Raw genomic sequence first — 23746 nt, forward strand, 5'->3', positions numbered from 1 at the left:
TCGTGATACCAAATACCATAGATGCGTACACACACACTAAGGCCGTGCTGCCAAAAATTGAATTCCGCTTGATAGGACGAGAGTAGAGAGTATTCCCTCATGTTTGCAAAAGAAGGGAATGAATGGAAGGACCAATTTGGCAGCTTTCAGTGAGATGGTCATTGTATGTCCTTCAGCCATCGCACAGGGCTGACTGGCAGGTTTAAAGGGACCCTGAAATGATTTTGACGATTTTCTACAAACGTACTGAGTCATTAGAGTAGGCCCTTCTGATCATTAATTGACACATCTAAGTGCTCCGCGTAAAGCGTGTAATTTATTATAAGGTTTTAAAGATGCACATCGCTGCCAATCGCAGCACACTACTCGGCGTAATTTTAAGCCGCCCCTACCCATATGATGGAAATCGCCCATATGACGTCAGTGGGGCGAGCTATCCGATTGGCTGACCAGGGCGCTTGATCGATAATTTTTCCAACTTTATGGTAAACAAATGATGTTTGTAATAGTTGGAATGTTAGTTAATTTGTTCTCATAAAAATAAATTAACATAAAGAGAATGCACAAGAACAATTTTTCAGTACACTTAAGCACTTCCGGCACACAGGAAGTGTCGTCTGCTTGTGTTACAACGTGCTCCGCAGTCAGTGTCAGTCTGTCTTTTCGCGAGCGCTATGATTCGACTTTGTTGCGTTGTGGACTGCAAACGTAGCGACTGGCAATATGTCAAGCTGCGACATCGTGTCCTTCTGCAAGCCAGTAGATGAGCGGACTGGCTGCAGCGCATTTGACAGCCGCTATCCGATGGGCGCCAGGATTTGCGCGATTGCGGCCGTCACTTTACACTGGAAGATTACTAATGCAATAACGTTTCGCGAGTCCCGTATTAGGGTAAACGCAAGCGCAAGGGGACAGGGCCTGGCCGTGTCCCCTTGCATGTCATTTCAGGGGATGAACAGAAGCGCAAATGTAAATGGTCTGCAGGGTGCAGCCATCTGGTGGCATAGAGCTCAACCACACACAGTAGCAGTAACAAAATGTATTCTTCTTTGCTGCTGGGGTAAATTTTTCGCAGAAAGCGTAATCGTTAATACATTGTTTTTGTAAATGTTTAAAATGTTTTACACTTGGTTAGAGCAATATTAGCTCTTTCTCTGGCTGGTTAAGCTCTGCGCCAATGGGTGACTGGACCGTGGAGACCGATCAGGCAGCTCATGTACGTCTATGCTAAAGTTCCTTCATCAGCTTGAGTTTATGCCTTCACCGTTCCGTCGAAACGTTCTGCTAGTGTGTGATTACCGGAATACCAGACACGTTCGGCGCTACAACAGAATGCTCGCAACGCACGCTGCTTCGATAGCTCTCGCTTGAGGTTGACGGCCAAGCCGCTAGCGGAGACGTTTCGCGCGGGTGGGGGCGGGCTCCAAAACAACCTGAAGTGGACGATGTGACGTCGCATCGTAACGCAGAATCAGTGAAGGCAGAGCTTGCCCCGATCGCTTGGCGAATGAGTTGAAGAGGAAAAGCATGGCTAGGGAGGAGGGTAACTTGTAATCGCTTGTAGCTTCATTAATACGTAACGCTTCACTTAAATTGTGGTGCGAATGTTCTACTTAAGCTGTACCCTACGCTTCTACAAAATTTGCCCAAACCGTTTCAGGCGCCCTTTAAGTTATCTGTGACACCATGTGGCTGCCACCTCTGCTTTCGGCAGTGCGATGAATCTTCTTTTTTCACATCCGAAACTGCTCTTCACTTGGAACATGTTTTGAACATGTCATATAAAAGGTGCTGTAATTATTTGTGGTGCTCTCGAGGAATTGAGGCTTCATTATCGTAATTATTGAGTCGAGGGCTATCTTTAAAAAAGGAAGACAAAAAAAAAAAGGCAGGTGATGGCGCCCACGTGCCTCGTTCAAACAATCAAATATCACACGCGTGTAGCAGTATTTTCAAACCCATGACACACAGGGACTCTAAAGGATGTTGACCTGAAAGGGTTCTATTGGAAGGTCATTCATGCACATAGACACATCACAATGGTGTATTTACCCCTCTGGTTAATAGTCCTATGTGGAAGAGGAGGCCACAGGATCTCTTGTACCTGCAGACAAGGAGTAGCTTTGTATGCAATTTTTTGGCTAGTTTAGAATACAGTGTAGTCTACCTTTACCAATAAAAATAAACTAAGCTCAAGCAGTTGCCACCGAAACCCATTATGTTGTGCCAGGCTGGTGTGGGAAATTCAAGGCAGTGGCATCACCCAAATTTTGTTCTTGTGTCTTTTCTGGCTTACCAGGCTAGCAGGGTAAGTTCCAGCAAAGCCTTCCTCTACAAGAGGTGTTTTGTTGGTATTGTACAAGGGTAGTTTAATAAGGCTCAATTTTTCTCTTTGGTGTTCCTTTAATGCTGACAGGGTCACATAATAATGGTAATAGCGGTGCCACGAGTTGAAAAGAGCTATCATTTTTCCACTCAGTTTTTGTGTTAATTTCATGATCGCTGCATGCCTAATATGCATTTGGCTGGCTTAAAACTCTGCTGCTCAACAAGATGCAGTGTTTGTGGCTATGGTTTTGGGCTACTGAGCACGAGGTCGCGGGATTGAATCCCGGCCACGGCGGCCACATTTCGATGGGGGCGAAATGCGAAAACACCTGTGTACTTAGATTTAGGTGCACGTTAAAGAACCCCAGGTGGTCGAAATTTCCGGAGTCCTCCACTACGGCCTGCCTCATAATCAGAAAGTGGTTTTGGCACGTAAAACCCCATAATTGAATTTTAACATGCGGTGTTTGTTTGAGCAGAGGTTGCAGCAGGTGTTTTGCAATGGCCATTAGTGTGTTTTTGGGGGGTGCGCTTGTAAAGTGGTGCATTAAACTTGCTACGTTTACACTGCTCCTGGTTTCCTGCTACCGGCTAAAATCAAACCACAGTGACAAGTGCTTGCATTATACTGCATTGACATGTACAGAAAAATAAATGACCCATCCATCTATCTGACAAGACGAGGGGTCACGGGAAGGTGGAGGCTTGAGTTTATTAGGAGTCGGTAAACAAAGGAAGCATTTGAAGGAGACTCAGCACAGCCACACTACAGTGGTTTGACTATTTAGTAAGAGATCCGTCACAAAATAAAAGTAACCTATTTAAAAGAATGAGCAGTTTACTCATGTTACACAGTTACTGTATCTTTTAAAATCATGGTAGGGGTTCTCTTCACATTTGTAAATCAGCAAATATCTTTCGGACCTGTGTTCCCTGCTTGAGTAAGCTAGCCAAATGGTCTACTTTTTGATGTGTCACACTACACATTGCAACGAGCCATTCTGATCTCATACAATTGAAAATATGCACTTACGTGTGGTCCTGGAAGGCCTCTTGGAAGCCTGCGTTTTTGTTGTCCGAGTGTAAGCTTTTCGCCTGCTGCTTTGGTAGCCAGCAGATAAGTGAGAGGTTTTGTTGAATATACATCACTTTTTGTAGGTTGTGTTATCAATAGCACAACTCGCCATTAATTCTCTACGCTTGAATTGTGAAGGACGAGCATTTAAAAATTCTTGTGAGCCCCTTTGCCTTATTTTTAGCCCCATAATAAAATTATTTGAATTAAAAAAAATAACCTTTGAGGGAATATTTTGGGCACATTGTGTATTGGCAGCACCCATCACTGGGCCCAAGTGATATGTAGTGAAGGTTGTAAGAGGGAAAATATATTTCTGTGATGATGTGTTGCTTATAGTGTTGAAGTACTTTCCCAAGTACTCTTAGCACAATGCTTAGTATGCCAAGCCCTGTGGTACCCTGCCCCAAGTGTGGGGTACCACAGTGCTTCTCGATGTCTTATAGTGGTAAAAATCCTATAAGCAGTATGGAATTCTATGCAGATGTAAACGGAAAAGGCATTCTTGCGTATTGTTCACATGACCCGTATGTGGTGTCAAAAGATTGCAGCTGTCTTGTTTTGGCAGAGGGGAACGAAGTATTGCGAGCCTTATGAACAAACAAAACAAGTAAATAGGTGCATACGCAAGTAAATAATTGGATTGGTGAGTGCTCCCCCTTTGTATGCATCTATTTGCATGTAGCTTGAAATGCAGAAGTGCAGCACAACTTTGATGCTGGAAGCACTGTAGCAGTCCACTGACCAGTAATAGGCTGTATGACAGGCTAGTGGAAAATCTGCTTTTTGCATGAATACAGCGCTCAGAAAACGTTTGCTCATGTCTGCACGGTGGTGCATGCCTAAATGGACCTACTGATGGAAACCAAAGTTTACTGGTCGTGGGTTCCTCGACAACGCTCAGTTTTTGCATTGTTTAGCCATGCAGCCTCTCCTGATGCATCAGGTCATGGCTGTGCACATGTTTGGTTGGACGCTCTAACTCTTAATGTCAGTCTGCATCACGGTAATTCTGATCTTTTTCTTTATCTTTCCCAACTTATCTCAAGCAAAGTAGAAAACTGCTTTCCTATAGATATGTTTCTTTCTGCTATGTATGGCACTTTCTGCTTTGTATATCTTATGTTTCATGCACATTTAGCATGTACAAAGACTATTGGTTATAGAAGTTCAGAGTACCCATAATCTGCTCTGAAGAAATGGGCAACATTGTCAACTGTGATGTCTCTATATATCTTTTTTGATGGCATTCAATGACTTAACTCAAGTGTGACGAATTTACAACATACTGCAGTATGTCCTATATAATGTTGGCTAACAAAATTTTTTGTAGTCAAGCAATACCACTTATTCATCTGTAAATGGCTGTTTAATCAAGGCTTTTGCACAGCTCAACATTCCCTCCCTGTGTCCTGCAACAATGGTTGTCACCTTGACAATGATTTGTAGGTGCTATGAAATGTAAAAAGCTTAATGTCAAAGTTTGTCCTTTATAATTTAAAGCTGATGCTTGCACCTTAAAAATTTCCTGGCCTACAGGTTAAGAACAGCACATCATGAATTCTTGATGCCTGGCAATAAAAGGTTAATGGATCTGTAAAGTCATACTGGTTGCATTCTTGATGGTGGCCTGGTGATGGGGCATTTGGCAGGCTTAAGTTTGCATATGCGTTGAAGCACTGCTGTAGTTATATTCTAGTGTCTGCATCCAAGCACTGGCAGTTGGAGGCACAAAAGAGTCTAGGTGCAGAAGCAGGCTGCATGCCGTGTTATAATATTTTTTTTTCCCTTATAGCCTCTTCAGCGCTGCTTTTTGTGTACCTTGGGTACAACATTATTTTCTGGCATAGTACTGTAAGTGGGTGGCTCAGTGCCTTCAGAATGACAGCAGTTCATCCTCTACAAGCAGCTAAAAAGAATCAGTACTGTTCACAGGGGTATGAGGTCTTGTGTAATAGATATTTCACTTGCTGCAGTGCCTCGGGGGCTATAGCATCCTGCAGACGCACACACGGTTGTAGGTTTTGTTCGTGGCTGCATTCCAGTGGGGGCAGAATGCAGAAATGGCCACATACCATGCTTTTGTTGCACATTAACCCTTGCACTGCCACCCCTGAAAGAACTTTGACACCCACCCTCACACAGCCCCTTCCTCTCCTGAGTATAGACCGTTCTATTGAGGGCGTCGCCATTTTGTGATCGCAGCGCCGTCTATTGTGCGGCGCCATGACGGTATGTGGGATCGCGCCGGAGTGTGCACGGTGAACATGCTGTTGATGAGTGGCAAGTTTTCGCACTTTCCTGACAGCTGTCAACAAGTTGTTTGGATTGGAAAACTTCTTACCGTGTCGTCACTAAGCTTTCAGCTTCGATATAACCGCAATATTGAACGGTGGCGGGCCTAGAGGCGCTCCTGCAGTTCTCCCCACAATATTAATAGGAGGCGAGTCAAGTCTGAACATTGTCGATATGTAACGTACACATGTAACGTGTAATAATTGCAAGTATAGCCTTGAGCTCTATTAAGCTATCACTCAGGCAACAACAATCAGAGGTGTCTCCATGTGTCATGCAGTGTGCCGCACCAGCATGCATCCCAATCCAGGTAACTGCCAAGCTCCGAGGAAACATGTTTTGCTAGCTTTCATGGTTCTAAAATTCTCGCAGTACAATTTTCTAAACATTCTTTATCTGGCACCTGGGCATCAAGCTTTACAAAATAAAGAACTGCAAAATAACTTGATCGAAAGGGCTATTAACATGGATAAAATGAGCTGATAATAGTAGCTGCGAATATGCCACGGTCAACCAGATGCACGCGACACATTGGAAGATTATGAGCACTCTTAGGTCTCGAATGGTGCCTGTGCGTGCAAGGGCACCTCACCTACTCGGCAGAGCTGAAAAAGGAATAACTATTCTTTACAACAGCAACTTTATTTTCTGCAGTAATACGACGTGCGATGAGTGGCGTCGACAGCTTGCCGGCGAGATTCGGAAGCACGGGAGAGCCCATGTGAACTAAGGCTGGCCGGAACATGATAGGCATGGCTTTGGTTACAGAATGGAAAAGAGCACACTTTCATTCCTTAGTCGGCATGTACTCTTTTTCATAATACGTCCTCAGTCAACTTGCAACAGAACATGGGTTTCCAAGCATGATAATCTTTGTACACGTTTGAACAGAATAAGTTTAATGTGCGTGCATGAATAAATAGACTCATCTATTTGCTACAGTTCACCGACTCGAATACGCACTTTTCTTTGATATCCCAGTTTGATCATGGGTGCCGAGATCAGAGTTCATCGCTGAGCGTTCACTGGGAACAAAACCTTCAGAACATACACGCGATGGTATCAAGTCCTTTCAGTTCATTCTGGTAATACAAAGCGGACGCTTCTCTGCTATCACAGCAATGGTGTCCACGACGTCGCCGCGGCTGAAGATGCACTTCACACTTGCTTCCTAAAGTTATTTTTACAGCCGAATACAGCAGAGTGGTAGCCAGTCAATCTTGAACCATCTGACCGCAGAAATGCCAGACAGAACACGTTAGAACTGCACTAATTCACAATTAAACCGCTACCTTTCCAAGCTGTCACTGGGAGAAAGCAGAATCTGCACATAGCAGTGCGAGGAGGAGAGCGGTGCGGCACGCTGGTTCGAGGCTAGGTTCCTCCTCGCTGATAAAATGGTCTATACATACACGTTTTGTGTTTTCAGTGAACTGCTGTTGATTCTGAAGGAACTCTTGCATACCTGTTGTGCAATCTATGGAGAGGTCATCTAAGCACACGAAACTTCTAGATTAAGTTGTTGCAGCAGGTGGAGCAAACGCCTTAATGCTGTCTTGGCATGGCAGCCATGGGGAGCCAGTGTGGTGGGTGCATCCGCACATTCACAGAGGAAGGGATTTATGAGCTGTTGGTTAATTCTAAATCGGAAGAAAGTGGTGAGAAACTGGCTTCTGTATAGCATGAAATATCCACAGAAACAACACGCACCCATCATAGTGGCTCTGACATTGGGCTTAGCAGCCCAATGTCAGAGCCACTATGAGGGTGTGGTATTGAATCTCAGCCGCGGTGACTGCATTTCGATGGAGGTGGTATGTGAAGACACCTGTGTACTGTGCATTGGGTGCACGTTAAAGAATCCCAGGTCGTCCAAATTAATCCAGAGTCCCCCACTGCGGCGTGCCTCATAATATCGTCGTTTTGGCACATAAAACCCTAGAATTTAATTTTTAAAAACAACATGCAAAAAAAAAAAGGCAAGGGCTGAAGATCAGTAGGGCAGCCATGGTCAGCCAGCGTTTGGTAGATCAAGTTCGTCCAGATTATGAGAGACGGGAGCTTACTAACTGTTAGTGGATTTTCAAACAGTAGAAAGTGAAAACGAAGAACCAGCTTCTGCGTAGCATGAAATGTCCATTGAACCAACACGTAAAAAAAGAAACCTGACAGGGGCTGAGGTACAGTTGGAAGAACAAACATAGCAGTCAAAGGATTAAAGAACCCTGGACAGTTAAAATTAATCCGGAACCCCTCGCTGCATCTTCCCTTATAGCCTGTGTATTGCTTTGGGACGTTAAACCCCATATGTGTATATGTATATTTTAACTGTTCAGCTATCGCATTGAAAAAAAAAATTTCCCAAAATGTAGAAACTTTCAGGTGCCCGCTGTCATTGGCATGCCAAGACGAAACTAGAAATATATTCAAAGGAATAGTTTTATTTAAAATCGCAATAAACTTTTGTACGAAAAAGTTGGCTTCCCTGCACAGGCTGCCTACCAATTAGTGTTAGAACATTGTTCAAGAAAGGCCCTGTAAAAATTCCATGAACAAAACTGTGTCCTTGACGAGCGTGGGTGTTTGACCTTGTTGGTGTAACATACTTTGGATTGTTTAAGTGCATAGACAACGAGAATAGCGCTTGTGTGTAATTTCTTGTCCTCGTTTTCTATGGACTTAAACAATGCATGTCCTTGGTTTGGTGCAGAGCTGTGCACACACATATGTGACACATGCTAAAAGGCTTGAATTTGTGTGGTGTATTTCGAAACAAGGTATGGCACAAACACCACCTAACATTCATGGTACCATGTTTGGGTTTCCTTTCTTCTGTTTCTCTTGCGTTTTTCTTATATTTTTGAACACACAAAGCAGCATATTGTGGGCTTCTGGCATTTAGACTGCAGGGATGTACCATAGTACGCTATAAGCAACAAGTCGTGCTGTTAGATTGTTTGAATCGTTAAGAAAACACAAGAAACATCGCTGACTGATGACAACTCTATCTTTATTGTTGCTAGAATTACAAATAATTCAAGCCACAGTTCTATTTTATTTTAGTGCCATCTGTAATATAAAATAATTCAGGTAGAACCAACATTGGGTTAATATCTCTGAAAGCTATAGCTTTGGAAGCATCTTTCAACGTGTGTTATGTAGTAATGCACACGCACAGACACACACACACTTACTTACATTTGTTACATATTTACATATGCACATGTTTATTGTTTTCACAATAGTTTAATAATGATGCCTATTTGATGCTATACGAAGACTGTTTTGAGTTGGTTTAATAATTTTTTGTGCGAGAATCATAGTGGCATATACCTATTCTTTATGATTAGCCAAGAACGTGCAGACACTAACTGGCACAAACTGAGTGGCTAAAGCAAAGAAAATACTAAGCTTATTCAATGAAAATAGTGATGCCAAATTTCTTTTGCTAAACTGCGGTATTTTTATCATATTAGCATCTGAGTATTTCTTAGTAAAACTACTTCACTATTTGGCTAAATGAAAGAACATACTAAAGTAAGTGAAAGATTCCATTGAGTATAATTCACTATTCTATTAACAGATCAATGTGCTTTAGAAATGCCTGTCAAATGACATATATGTTCAGTTTTTATGTCAGAAGTTTTTTTTTTTTTTTTTAATGCAAAACAGAGATGGGCATACCTGCTCAGCGTACAAGGGTTATATAAGCCTGTTCATTGGTACTTTCATTGGGTGCCTAGTAGTACCTAGTGACACCCAGTGTATGAAGTTTGCTGTAAACAGCCTGAAACTGACAAATTGCAAAGTAGGGGGAAGAGCCGAGGAAAGCTATCCCTTTAAAAACCTAACTAGATATTGATGCATGGACATGCTAGGATGGTCCTTGGTGTGAAAAATTGATGCATTTTAGTGTCGACAAAGTCAGCTCATTTCTGGAAGGTAAATAGTTAATATTTCGCGTTTCCATGCATTTAGGTAGAAGGAATTTAAGGCTTCTGAAGATTTCAGAGATAGTGCTTACATAGGATGGTCAAATTGTTTTGCGTACTTTTCCTACTTCCTTGAAAGATTTAGTTTCCTGCTTTGCGATAAGTTCTTTGGTGATGTTACGCCTGTATCATGCTTGTCTTTTGGCCCTTTCATAACATTGCATAATGTTTTTGCCTTAAGCTAAATATGGTGTAGTTCAAAGGTTTGCTGTGCCATTCAGTCTCTTGCAGTGATAAGTGATACAAAATATGTTTTGCTCTTGTGCAGGACAAGTACAAGCGCTCGCTGGCAGAGAACGAGAACTTGCGTGTGCGGATGCAGAAACAGATTGAAGAAGCCCGTGTGTTTGGCATTCAGAAGTTCTGCAAGGACCTGCTAGACGTTGCCGATGTGCTGAGTAGTGCCCTTTCAAGTGTTCCCAAGGAAGCTGTGACCCCTGACAATCCGCATTTGCAAAACCTTTACACTGGCCTTGAAATGACTCAGGCACAACTGCAGGCAGTGTTTCGTCGCCACGGACTTACACAACTCAATCCTATCGGAATGAAATTTGATCCCAATGAGCATCAGGCCGTATTTGTGCACCATGATGAAAGCAAAGAGCCCGGTACAGTAGGTGTAGTGTCTAAAATTGGCTACAAGCTCAAAGATCGCACCATTCGTCCAGCCATGGTTGGTGTGGTTGAGCGAACCTGATGGAACTGGACTTGCAAATTTAGTCCGACACTTACATGTAGCTTGGGTTGCAGTCTTCTTGGCCATTTAGCTCAGGTTGGGAAAGGAGCAGATGTGTTCTAATGCAGCTGAAACATGAAACAACTGCATGACATGCAGGCTGTGGTTTTTGGACTTGACTTTGATCATTCCAAGTGTGGGGGCAAAGTATTTGATAAACAAGCTAAAGAAACTGTAAGTTAGGCATTTTCAAGGGCTTGCTATATTTGTGGGCTTTTCCTTAAGGCCTTGTAGACAAGAGCCAGCCTGTACTCAGTAGACAAATAGTCAGGTGAATGAATGATAACTTGTGTAGGTCATTTATAAATTGTTGCTAATTGTGCTGCTTTTTTTGCAGTTATAGGCCAAGCAGTGCTAGACAAAAGGAAGTGGCTGGCCAATTTAGTATGATGCTGAGAAGCTTGCAACTCCACTAGTAGTCAGGTGCGTGTGTAATAGCGTGCCTGTTTTAGAAATTGGGGTGCAGCCGGCAGATTTTTGACTGACTGTGACTATGAAGTGCGGCTGAAATAAATTTAACTTTGTTACTAGGTTCTCTGTTGCGAGTTTATATATTTTGTTTACAGTGTTACGGCATCAATTTTGGCTCGCCAAACAGTGCACGGTGCACTTATTTATAAAATCCAGAGATGCGTTCAGAAGACTAATGTTTTTGATGGTGTGCTGCATATGTCCTGCACTTATTGGGATGTACATAATTGGTATGTTACAAAAGATGCTGGCCCTGTTTTATACCTTATTTAAACATGTGCTGCTCTTACAGCACAACTGTTTTGTTTTGTTAAAATTTAATCTTCGTAATCTTAATTAAGTACACTGCAAGGCAAAGGCCTCTCCCAGTGATCTCCAATGACCTCTGTCTAGTGTCAGCTACTCTCATCTTCTGCCTGCAAATTTCCTAATTTCATCAAACCACCTAGTTCTCTGCTATCCCCAACTAGGCCTCCCTTCATGTGACACCCACTCTATAACTTGAATAGACCACCAATTACTTGGCCTACACATTACATGTCCTGCGCAATTCCATTTCTTCCTCTTAAGGTCAGTTAGCACATTGCCTAGCCTCGTTTTTGGGGTTCTTACACCTCCTTGAAACCTTTCAAAACCCTTGAGTTGGGAAAAAGAGATCCAAGGGCCCTTAAATATCCTTAAACTTAATGCTCTTCGAATTCCTTGAAAGCTGGGATTTTGGGGCAGGAAGGGGGAAGGCTGACTTTTGAATATTGAAAGTAGCAAACTCCGCATACAGGTTTTGCCGGGGACACTGTCTATTGGCAAATGATCCTAGATATTTTGTAGAGTGTTGCTAAGTGAATGCAATGGGGCATGTCTACAGCCACAAATGATAGGCTTATTTAATCTAAATTGCCATTGTGAACCTAGACGAAGCCAGATCAGCTGTAGCTCCATTTTGTTTTGCTAGTTGGTTCACACTGCATCCAATCATGGCTCTGTTTTTGAGCCCTAGGCTCTAGAAATGCCTGGCGGTAAGTAAGTTTTAGCCCTTTGGTTTTAACATGACTGTCTTAGGCTGAAGCCGGACACTACTAACCATTATGCAAGAAGGTGATAGACATCATTACAATGGGAAAGTCAACTTTTAAAATATGCCACATGAAGCGTTTGAAGTGTGTGTACCATTCAGCAGCTGCTAAGCTGCAACAAATTACATTAAGAAGCAGGAAGTTTTGCTATTATTCAGTGTGTGTGTACGAATAAGGTTTGTTTGCCCCCTCCTTGAATTTTGTCCTTCAGCATCCTTGATATCCTTTCATTACACTTGAATTTTTTTAGTTGAATGTTCTGCACGAACCCTGCATTTGCTCTTTTGCTTGGTTACGTGTTGTCTTCCAGTATCTTAAGATTAAGATTGATTGTGAGATTCGTTACAGCGCAACACAAGACATGGACAAAAGGAAGGTAAAAACGACACGGCGCTGTGCCGTCGTGCCGTCGTGTGGCGCTCTGTTGTTGTTTTTACTTTCCTTTTGTTCCTGTCTTGTGTTGTGCTGTTATGAACCTTACAATGAATCCTAACCAACTGGCCCGACTTGCCATCTTGATGTCTTAAGATTGAGCCTATCACTTTTTTTCCATTGCTTGTTGCACTGTCCTTCTTCTAGAGTTTCCTTGTTAACCTCCAAGTTTCTGCCCCATATGTTAGTACTGGTAGAATGCAATGATTGTACACTTTTTTATTCAAGGATAGTGGTAAGCTACCAGTTATGACTTGGTAATGCCTGCCGTATGTGCTCTAACCGATTTTTATTCTTCTGTAAATTTCTTTCTCGTGGTCAGGGTCCCCTGTGACTAATTCACCTAGGTAAACATACCCGTGCATAGATTCTAGAGGTTCACTGCCACTAACAAATTCTCATTCTTTTGCCAGGCTAATGAGAATTGCCTTAGTCTTTTGCATATTAATCTTAAGAGGAAGCTTTAGCTCGGGCCCAACTCAGACACTGCCTATTCAAATACATATAAAACGCAGAAACACTTTTCTGAGATAACCCCTGGACTGCTTTTAATGAAATTTGTTGCATTTGAGAGAGAAAGTTAAATTCTAGTGGCTACTGGCAGTGAAATTTCGCTCTATGTTCTGAATTTTTTAACAATTTTAAAAAATTCGGAAGTTCAAAAAAAGATAGACGCACAAAGTTTACAAATTAATAGCTCTGCATCAGAAACGAATATGACGGTTGTGCAAATGGCATCCATTATATAATTCAAAGCGGACAAATTCAATATGTCAATTTATATCTTCTGTGAATTTTTTACATTGTGTACAAGGGTTCTGCAAAAGCTGTATTTTCATATTAATACTTTTTAGATTCATGTGTAACATATCAGTTTTGTCTGATTTAGATGTACGATTAGATGCAGTTCACAGAATTGTGATATCATTTTTCATTGCTGAGTTAGAGTTTTAAACTTAATAGTTTGTTTTTCTAAAAATTTTCGATTTTTGCCAATTTTTAATAAAAATTGACAACCTAAACCAAAAAGTTGAAACCGACCGTCACTAGATTTGAAGTTTTACTTTGAAATGCAACAGACTTCGTCAAATTGGCAGTGGTTGCCGAGAGAAACGAATTCTCCTTTTACATGTATTTAGACAGGTGCACCCTAGCTAAGACTTCCTTTTTAGGCCTGCTCTTGTACTTTGTTGGCTATGGTCCTCAGTCATTTGTTGCAAGTTATCTCCATGATTGCTGAACAGGACAATGTCATCTGCAAACCACAGGTTGCCGAGATACTCCTCACTGTTCCTCACTCTTAATCCTTCCCATTCTAACAATTTTAATACTTCCAAAAGTGCAGTGAATAGCATTGTAGAGGCTGTCTCTCTTTGCCTGATCCCTTGTATTTATTGGAATTTCTTTGCTTTTTCTGGGAAGAATTAAGGTAGCTATGCAACCCCTGCTAGGTGTTTTCCAAGATATTTATTTATGCTGTCTGGACTCCTTGACTATACAATGCGTCCGTGAGTGCTGGCATCCCTGCTGAGCCAAATGCCTTTTCATATTCTTTGAAAGCCGTATAAAGAGGTTGGTTTTACTCTGCAGATTTTTCAGTTACCTGATTGATATCATGGGTGTGATCCATAGTCGAATACCCCTTCCTGAAGCTGCTCTCTAGGTTGACTCAAATTGGGCGTTGCGCTGATTCAATTGGAAATTACCTTGGTGAATATCTTGTACAATGCCGAAAGGAAGCTAATGGGCCTATAATTCAATTTAGCACCTCCTTTCTTATGTATGTTGTTGGCATTCTTACAAATCTGTTAAACGTGAAGCCTTGAGGCATTGCGAATAAAAGGTTTCAAGCTTTTTGAGTATAATATGCATTCCATCTTTGGCCAGTTCGACTGTTCCATCTTCTCCTGCCACTTTTCCCCAAGATATGTCTTCAAACTTCATTGCTAGCTTTATGTGAAACTTTTGTTTTCTGTTTGTCACTACGTCCAATTGTGGTTATATGGCTGCTCTGGGTACTGAGCAGTTCCGTACACAATCCTTCTGCTGCCTTTACTATGTCATCGAAACTGCCGACAACATTTCACAGTGTACACCGTGTTCTTTCTAATACCAAGTTTTCTCACTGATTTCATGCTGCCCCCATTTTTTTTACTGCTTCCTCAATCCTTCCGATGGCGCAACCTCAAATATTGCTTATTTTCTTTACTAGGTTGTTCATCACTTGCGAGAGCTTGCCTATTTGTTGCCTTGGTGACTTACCTCTAACTTGAATTGTCACCTCTGAAATTAAATTATTTAAGTGTAAGTTCATTATCTGTTACCTTCATTCTCTTGTTCTAAAGCCTCATATTTATTTGCAAGCGTTAGCCTAGATTCATCTGCTTTTACTCCGACTGCTTCTGGGTTGGCCTGTTTCTTCTCGACTTGCTCTTTTTCTCTTCAAATTGAAATCAATGCTTGACCCTTTAGAGTTATTCCTTTTAAAATATTTTGTTTGAGGGGCTTAACCAGTTGCTCTGAGAAAATTTATTGTTCTTGTTTATCACCTTAAGGACTGTGTACCGCTCAGAACATAACTTTGGATTGTGGTGGGAATGAGAAGATTGTGCTTCACATTGACGGAAACAAGCATGCTTGTGTCCCTTGAATGAGGAATTGCATGTTTTGATACTGAAAGTTGTGCAAAAATGGCATGTGGCGTCGCTTGCCGGTGAAACAGTATCAACAAATCGGTCTACCGTCATCTAACCAAAAACGCACGAAGGGAAAGTTGTTTTGTTAAAAGACATTGACGTCTTGCCTGAAATTGTATTTTATATGCTGCTAACTTTTCTTTGTGTCAGAGGTTAATTTTTCTTATGTCCAGTTGGCGCTTGTTGAAAAGTGGCGGTGCCTTTGTGCCTATGAATGATGCATTGAGGGGTCCTCAAGTGTTCCCTCTTGACATGGTGATGCGCAACAGTGCTAGTAATGTTGCGGGAGTGGTGTGAGTTTCAGTTTTTTCCAGGATGTTGGAAATACTTCGTGTTTTGTTTTTTAATTCGTTACACACAAGAAAGGCTCGAATTGACTACACAGACTGTGCTTGTAGGAAACAAATGAGATTATAGGTGATCAGGAAAAAAAAAAAGACTAATGGCTTATGCAACTGATTATATGCTAAGGATGGCTTTTGGGATCATATTAATAAAGGTAACTCACCTTTACTGGCATGGCATTGCCATTGTGTCCAGTAATTGGTAAGAGACTTACGCAGATAGAAAAATTGATTTAAAAATTTTCTACTCGCTTTCCCGAGAAACCACTGCATGTTTAGACACTTTTAATGATAGACTATTTTGTGCTATGAGAATAGAGCTTTGAAAGATGGTAGGCAGTACCTTTAAGTTTGTTGGACACTGAATGCAGTGTGAATGCTGCCTAGTAAAGGTCAGTTGTCAGATTCTCAGAGGTTTCCCCCATATATCAAGACTATGAATGGTGTTTCCTTGCTATAATAAGGAAATACATGTAGTGCTCTCTCCTTTTTGCCATAACATGCACACTTTATGATAGGCTTTCTTATGCAATTTTTCACACATACACACAATTAGCTAACTCTTTCCTAAAAATCTGTATAACTGCCTTACCCAGGTACAGTGTAGCCGGTGTATCCACAGGCTGGCTAACCTCATTGACTTTCTCGCATATTTTTTTCCTCACTCTTCACCTTTAACTGCATTTAAATTCCAAAGTTCCCCGCATCTCTGTGCTTGCTCCGTCTATCTGTGGTTGCAAGACATTATGGTGTACAAAACTATGCTCAACGCCGTGGCTTGGCATGAAGCAGCAGCCGCATATGCTCACGGTCAAACTTATTCCTGTGCCATTTCGTCTTCAATGCTTAAGAGACCAGCTAATAAAGGCCCCCTTTGAAGCTGTCAAAAAAATAAAAAGGGGGAGGGGGCAGAAGCTGTAAAGTTCAGACGTCGGTTTAACCTGATTGATACGAGCAGCGCTCTCTCTGGAGGCGTTGGCGAAACCGCGCTGTTTCCAGTCTTGTTTTCCTATCGTAAGAGGGCAGCACCTGATCTTGACGCTGTTGTTCTTTCTCTCGGCTGAAAAACTGCACTGGTGAACCCACTGAACGACTGTACTGAGTGAAATTATGCAAACTGAACTGCCGTGGGCGAGTTTCGTGGCAGTTATCGCGCACGAACGACAAGCTGTTCTGCGCAGTCTGAGGAGTTTCACTGCAATGAACGAGTTTAGTGAAAGGGAAAAGGGATGTCGTTTGGGCGCCTTGCATTGATAGGAGCTCCTATTTTAACCCCGTCCCTAAGTTTTTGTAACGTGTTCAATGGGTTGAGCGAGGCTGATTTCACTCTATCGCCGTTTTTGTGGCCCTGCTCTCTCCGTCTCAAGGTGTGCGATTCTCCTTTTTCCGATTCGCCGTTTTTCGATCCGCGCTTCCTTGAGTCCCCACTGCGCGGGCCTTCGTGATGGCATAGGCGCTCAAGCCCCTTTTGACGAGGGGCGAGCGCGCTTTAATGATACGGATTTTTAATCTCGTTTCTAACCCCGAAAGATTGCCATCGGAAGTCGCCTATCACCGCCGGAGCGAGCGGTGGTCTGGCTCGGTGTGTGCGCTCGTCGGTGTGGAGGAGGGGGAACCGAATCCCGAGGGAGCACGAGCAGAACGGCTGGCGGATGGGCGCTTTTCCTCCCCCACCCCCACCCTTGCCCCCGTACTTTTCCCCAACAGGGGCGAGCACTCTTCGCCTGGCTGCGAGAGCCCACGGCCCTGTTTTTCCTCGTTGGGCTCGGCGGAGGGCTTCTTTTCAGGGAGTCTCCCCATTGGGCTCTTTCATTCTGTGCTCTGCCGGGAATCCCCGCTCTTGCTTTTGTTTGCCCGGGCCAGGGTCAAGAAGAGTAGGAACGAGACCGCAATATGAGAGCGCATTCAGCGGAAAATGGCTCGGTCTGGGGTCCGGCGGGAGCGCGCTCTCCGCGATGGCGCCGCTGAATGTAAAGCCCAGCTGAATGTGGTGCCGGAGAGCCTTTGGCGCGCGTGCGAGATGACTGTATTGACCGCCGCCGATCTCGCGGGGCGCTCTGCGCCCTGCTTTTAAATGGCCGTAATGGACGTGTAACGCGATGACGAGAGCGTCCCTTGCGCATTTGGGCGGCGCGCTTTAATCACTGCCGTCTTAAATGGATTGGCCGTACTTGGCTCGGCGCGCAAACTCCCGTTCCCTTTGAGAGTCTTCGGAGAGTGCGTTTCCGTTTGCCGGTGCAACGGTTCTGCAAACCGCTTTCTTGGGGGCGCACTTCGCTCGAGGAGAAAGAGAGGATCCCGTTGTAGTTATCTCGTTTGCCGCGCTCCCGTTTCTCTCTCTCCGTCTCCCTTGCGTGCGCGGCGTAAAACGGAGCACGTGGCTACGACTTTGCGCTCGAATCGTCGAGTCTCGCAGCGTGACCTGCTGATGTTTTGATCGTACTAATCCTCCATGTCAACAAGCGGCTGACTCGACCCGTTAAATAATTTCAGGATACGGCTTTGCTAGTGGCATGTCGCTGTTAGAGCTCAGCTGCTGGCCGAAGGTTGTGCGCGCGCTATGCGGGCAACAGAGGATTTAAAAGAAAAATGGTAAGGATGTCGGACAAGAAAATAAAAGCTCGTAAATGATCACTTTAATTGCCAGTACGCCCGCACTTGAGCAAGCGTTGTAGTGGTATAGCTACTGTGATTGCTATTAGATGGTGCTTAAGAAACGGCTACGGAGGCTACTCGCAGTAGCAGTTGCTTTTTACGTCATCTGAATGTTCGTTTCGGACCAGCATCGCAGGTGTGGAGCAAGCACCCTGCAAAGTACCCGACAGTATAAAAGCCCATTTCGTAGGTTCCTGTTCACTCAGTTCCTAAGCGTCCAGTTGTTTCGCACGTAACTAATGCCGGGTCATTCGAATTTTTTCTGGATGTAAAAGGACATAAGTACGTTCCAAGCGAATACCGGTTTCAGTCAGTATGACGCAATAAATCTCAATGACAGCGAAGTACTGCGCCTGCGCAGCCCATGGAGCAGGTCGAAAAGATACCCGAGTGGTGATCTCGTAACAGGCTGTTGCATCAGTTGAGAGTAAAGGCCACGGGCAGTACTTTCCTCGGGGACAAAACGGCGCGGAAGGTGTTTCTTTGAACGGAAGTGCGTAAATATCTGTTTAAGAGCGGAGCTCTCAGGCGCCCGTTTCTGCGACGAGCGTCGGTGTCGGCGTCTCGTAACCGAGCGAAGGAGCACAGCGAATGATGGAAGAGCGAACGCGGAGCGCAGCGGGGGATGAAAGACGGCAATAGCGAAGAGCGCGAGGAGGATATGGCGAAAGTGTGAGAAAAACGTAGTGCCGCGCAAGACGGGGCTCTGCGGCGACGACGGCTACGGGATGACACCACCGATACCATATTGACCCTTTTCGCGGCGATCCCGTAGGCGCTGCCATGTTTGTTCACGTGGTGACGCATCCATTGCTTGCCTCAACTGCCTCCGTTGCCTCCGTATTTACAATGGGTGTGTATGACGCCTGTGCGGCTTAGCAAACCTCTGTTTCGGGAGCTATCGTAGACGGTGACTGGGTGGACGAAACGTAGCTTTGGCCACAGCGTCTAAGAACATGCAAAAGCGCTCCCTTTGTCATTCTTTAATGAGCGGTTCTCATTCTTGCTGACGTTCAGGGACTGAAGCACATTTTTTTTTTAAAGTTAGCGATACAACGCTGGCGGATGAGCGAATTTCTGTATCCTCGAGGAAAGATGTACATCTCGAAGTGCCGGTAACACGTGCGGAGTTACAGCAGCGGTCCGCGAACTTGGCCACACATATTCATTCAATTCCTTAATATGCCAGTCACTATTTTTGCAGTCAACTACTGCACACGTCTTCAATCCAGCATGATTGGAGCACAGTGCGTTAGCGAAAACTCGGTTGCATTTCCGACAGCTGATCGCACAAAAGCAAGGTGGACGCGGTAGAGGTTTCGTATTCGTGCGGTGTCGCTGAGGCTACGTGCGGCGCGCCGCCGGAAGCGCCATCTCGTTTCTCTAGAACAAATTGCTCCGTGAAAAGGGTAAGTCTGGAAAGAAAGCGCTGCATTAGCGGATGTCTGTCTGCGGCAGCTGCTGTAAATTGCGCCCACGCGTCGCCCACGTGCTGCCCCTCGTGATCTCCCGATTAGCGAGGCAGTCGCGCCACACTTCGCTAGGTTTGGAACGTGCCGCACGCGACAGATTGTCCGCGCAAGCCCATATATCGCGAAATGAAAACGTATAGAGCTGCGCTCAAATTTCCCATCAGGGAGTATCGTAACTGTCAGTGGAATTTTACGCAGTCGATATGTCTTTTTTTAGCCGCTGATAATGGAGCACGCTAATTTTGAGGCCTGAAAGCTCGATGTTATGAAACGAACTATCAGTTCATTCCACAAGAGCGGAAGTTATGGCCGCCGGGAACACATACAGGATCGCTTATCCCAGTAGAGATGATTACTTGACAGATGTACAGGAAGTTACAGGCTTTACTGCTCAGCCTTGCATGATCACTGCTGCTGGCTCAAATTTATATGACGCAATACTCATTACCGGAGGTAATTAGATGCGGACGTGGGCATAAACGCTTGGTGCGTTTGAAGCGTCCATATAAAATAATCGTAACTGTCCTCTATCATTCAAAGACACGCACTCGAACGTCAATAAAAGTAACGGAGTGCGCTCAAGTAATACGCGTAGAACTATCGACCTATACACAGGTTATTGGGGGATATATTATGGGGTTTTACGTGCCAAAACTACAATCTGATCAGGAGGCGCGCCGTAGTGGGGGACTCCGGTAATTTGGACCACCTGGGGTTATTTAACGTGCACTTAAGTCTAGGTACACGGGTAGTAGTAGTAGTAAAACTTTATTAAGAAAGGGAGTGGCGGAAAAGGGGTCAAATAGCGATGGGTAGCTCCCTTTGCGTGCTGTGTAAAGCCGGTATCGAGTCGGAAAACACTGCCCATGTACCAGGACTTTCTTTGTCAATAAACTGAAGCGCACTGCGCAGAGCCGTGAGTTCTGCAGCCGTGGACGTCGTGACATGTGACGTCTTGAATGGCAGTGTTAGTCTATGTGTCGGTATAAACGGAGCACCCCAGAACTGGTCGATGTGGTCGATCCGTAAGTGTCGATGTGTACGTGGCTACTGTATTTCTCGTACAACAGGAGTAAGCTCAATTGTTTTAGTGTAAGCGGTGGTAGATCTGACTTTTTCTGAAGTCCTGGAATTATGAGGTGTAGTTCAGGGCGGCACAAACACCATGCAGGAGACACCGACCTTGCCGCAGGTGTGTACCCCGATGTAAGCGAGGCACGATATGCTCAGACAGTTGTGCTAAATGACGTGCGGAGTCTTGCAAAGGTGAGTGCGGCGAGGTAATGACAAGGGCAGCGGGCAATGTGCCTGACATGTGCACGTATTGTCTTGACGACGATGTGCGCCGCGATTGAATAATCTTCAGCAATGGCAATAGTTTCAGCCGTTGATGCACTGCGTGGTAATCCAAGGTATCCTCAGAGCTTGGGCATGAATGCTATGAACTGTACGCAAATCGTTTTTGTTGGTGTTGTATATAACAGGTAGGCTGTACCGGAGGAACCCAGCAAACAACAACCTGTGCAGCTGTAACATGGATTGTGTGGACACCTCCAGTTCTTTCTTGCAAGGAACCTGAACAGATGACATATAGTAACCAGTCGCTTTTTCACGTGGTTCACGTGAGGTGTCCAGTTCAAGTCTCTGTCAATCACAACACCCAAGAACCTGCGACTTCTGGACGATATCACTTGTCCGTTAATTTATATACTGTATACAGACATTGGCTTCCGGGTAAATGCCACCAATGCGCACTTTTCTCACGTCACCTCCAGAAACCTTGTTTACGAAGGTAGCATGATGTCGATGACGCTGCCTTCTGAAGCCGAGCACGAAGCTGAAGCCGTGCCACCCCCGACGACCAGATACAGATGTCGTCGGCGCAGAGAAAGTCGAACGGTGCTTGACAGGTCCTTGAGTAGTCCAATAAGGGCTACATTAAAAAGCGTTGGGCTTAGTACTCAGCCCTGACGGACTCCGCGGCTGCTGTAATACTGGAGTGTCGGGCCATCCCCGGTGAGCACGTAGAACAATCGCATCTGCAGGTAGCTACGAACCTGAGAGAAAGGTTTCGAGGTTGTAGAAGTAAACAGGGAGGTGAGAAGGTGTGGTGGTCTCCAACGAGACGGGATCTACTTCAATCATAGGCTTGGACGAGAAGTGGGTTGGTGATTTGCTGGTCGCGCGGTTGCTTTCTTGGGGGGCCCACGCGCGATCAGAAGGCCAGTGTAGGTAGTAATGAAGAAGGTCCCCTATTGGTCCCTCGGAATAGCATCGCCGTCAATAAGAGAAAAAGTAGGAAAACAAGAAAAAGAGCTCGCCATGAAATAGGCTACATAAATATGCAGGGCGGCAGAAGAAAGGAAAACTGGGTAGAGATTGAGGAACAGCTAAACAGAGAACAAATAGGGGTGTATTCAGTTACAGAAACGCACCTTAGAGACTCTGAAGAGCCGCCAGTGATTGAGAATTACGTTTGGGAAGGGTGCAACAGAACTAAATCGGAAAGAAAGGGAGGGGAAGTCGGAATGCTCATCCATCAGTGAGCCAAATGGAAAAGAGTAAATTCAAAATGTCAAGAGCATCCTTGGTTATTATGTACAATGAGTGGAAAGAAAACTTGGCTGGGGGTAACTTATTTGAGGACCGGAAATAATTGCAGAGAGAAGAATCAAGAGTTAGGAAGTGCCATATTAAGGGCTTCGGGAATGGTGCCGAAATTATTCTATTAGGTGACATGAATGCCCACATACAGGATCTAGATGGCTATACCGACAACAACGGGAAGTCAGTGCTAGATCTCTGTGAGCAACATAACCTCGTTATCGTGAATACAGGGCCTAAGAGTGACGGGCAGACCACGCGGGAAGTGGGAAATCGGCAATCGACCATTGATTACTGTCTGATGACAGAAGTAATTCATGAAAAGTTGAGAGAAATGGTCATTGACGAGGAAGGGTATAGCAGCATAGGGAGTGACCATAAACGCATCATATTGAATATGGGATATGTAGTGTGGAAAGAGAGCAAGGAGCACAAAATCGCCAGTCCAAATTTGATCGTTGAGCAAATAACAAATATAGTCACAAGAGTCGAGGAAGAACTTGTCAAATGGCCAAGCAAAGAGTGGGAATATAGTGAGCTTCTAAGTGAATAACGACAGAAACTCCGAAATAGAAGCAACATGCTCGCTGTAAAGGAAAATATGCAGATCCCACGCACTGTGAGAATCGATGTAAGCGGAGGTTTCTGTGCTGTTTGCTTTGATTGACGGTAATTAGCGGTGATGTTGACGGCGAATGGTTAATTTCTTCAACGTTTTATCGAACGCAAGAGTGGTGAGTTGATGTTACACGTTACCTTGCGTGCACCACTGCTGTTTATCTGCGTAGTATACACAAAACACAAAGGGAGAGCTGTTTGCTTGAGGCGTTGTTGTGCGCCATATTTCATAGCCTCTGAGAGGGTTGAGAATTGTCATTGCCCCACATGGAACATCGCATCGTGGCAGAAGCATTAAACTTGAATTGGATTATGGGGCTGTACGTGTCAAAGCCACAATCGGATTATGAGGCAGGCCGCAGTGGCGCACTCCGGATTAATTTTGGCAGCGTGGTGTTCATTAACGTGTCGCTAAATCAAAGTGCATGAATGTTTTTTTTTTATTTAGGCTCGTTGACATGCGGCTGCCTCGATCGATCAAATCCGCGACCTCGAGCAATGCCATAGCTGCAAAGCTATCGCGGCGGGCACACAAGTGTTGATTTGACGTGCAACCGCTTCCGTTGTGTTGCCTATATCCTGGAATAGCAGCTGGGCTTGAAATGCGTCACGCGATGATTTCGCTTGCAGAGGCTAGGCAGGGCGAGTGGAGAGAGTGTCTCACTTGGCAGTCGAGCTCGCCTGCCGAAATCATGGGTTCGCGGCATTGAAATATTTCTATCTCGACTATTAATGAGCCGATTTGAACAATTTCTGCGGCAGAACGCTCCCTAGAGGGGACGTAACAACTTCCAGTGTATAACCAAATTCGCTATGGGGCCTGGTGAGGGGCCCTTTATTAAAGAAACGGACAAGCTGGTGGAACAGAGAAATAGGAGAAGCGATCGTCGAACGACAGAAAGCATCCTGAGAGCACAGGCAGGCAAAAAAAAAATAAATAATAAAGCCCGGCTGC

The 23746-nt window shown here is 44.5% G+C and overlaps 1 protein-coding gene across 1 annotated transcript in view; it reads left to right on the forward strand.

Moving 5' to 3' along the window:
* Positions 1 to 10958, forward strand: part of Roe1 (grpE protein homolog, mitochondrial Roe1) — a 30855-nt gene extending 19897 nt beyond the window's left edge. The window contains exon 3 of the mRNA XM_075676864.1: positions 9959 to 10958. Coding sequence (XP_075532979.1) covers positions 9959 to 10387 — 429 coding nt within the window. The 3' untranslated portion in view covers positions 10388 to 10958. The remainder of the gene's footprint in view (positions 1 to 9958) is intronic.
* The last annotated feature ends 12788 nt before the right edge of the window (positions 10959 to 23746 follow it).

The sequence above is a fragment of the Dermacentor variabilis genome, unplaced genomic scaffold, assembly GCF_050947875.1.
Source record: "Dermacentor variabilis isolate Ectoservices unplaced genomic scaffold, ASM5094787v1 scaffold_12, whole genome shotgun sequence".
In the NCBI taxonomy this organism is placed as follows: Eukaryota; Metazoa; Arthropoda; class Arachnida; order Ixodida; family Ixodidae; genus Dermacentor; species Dermacentor variabilis.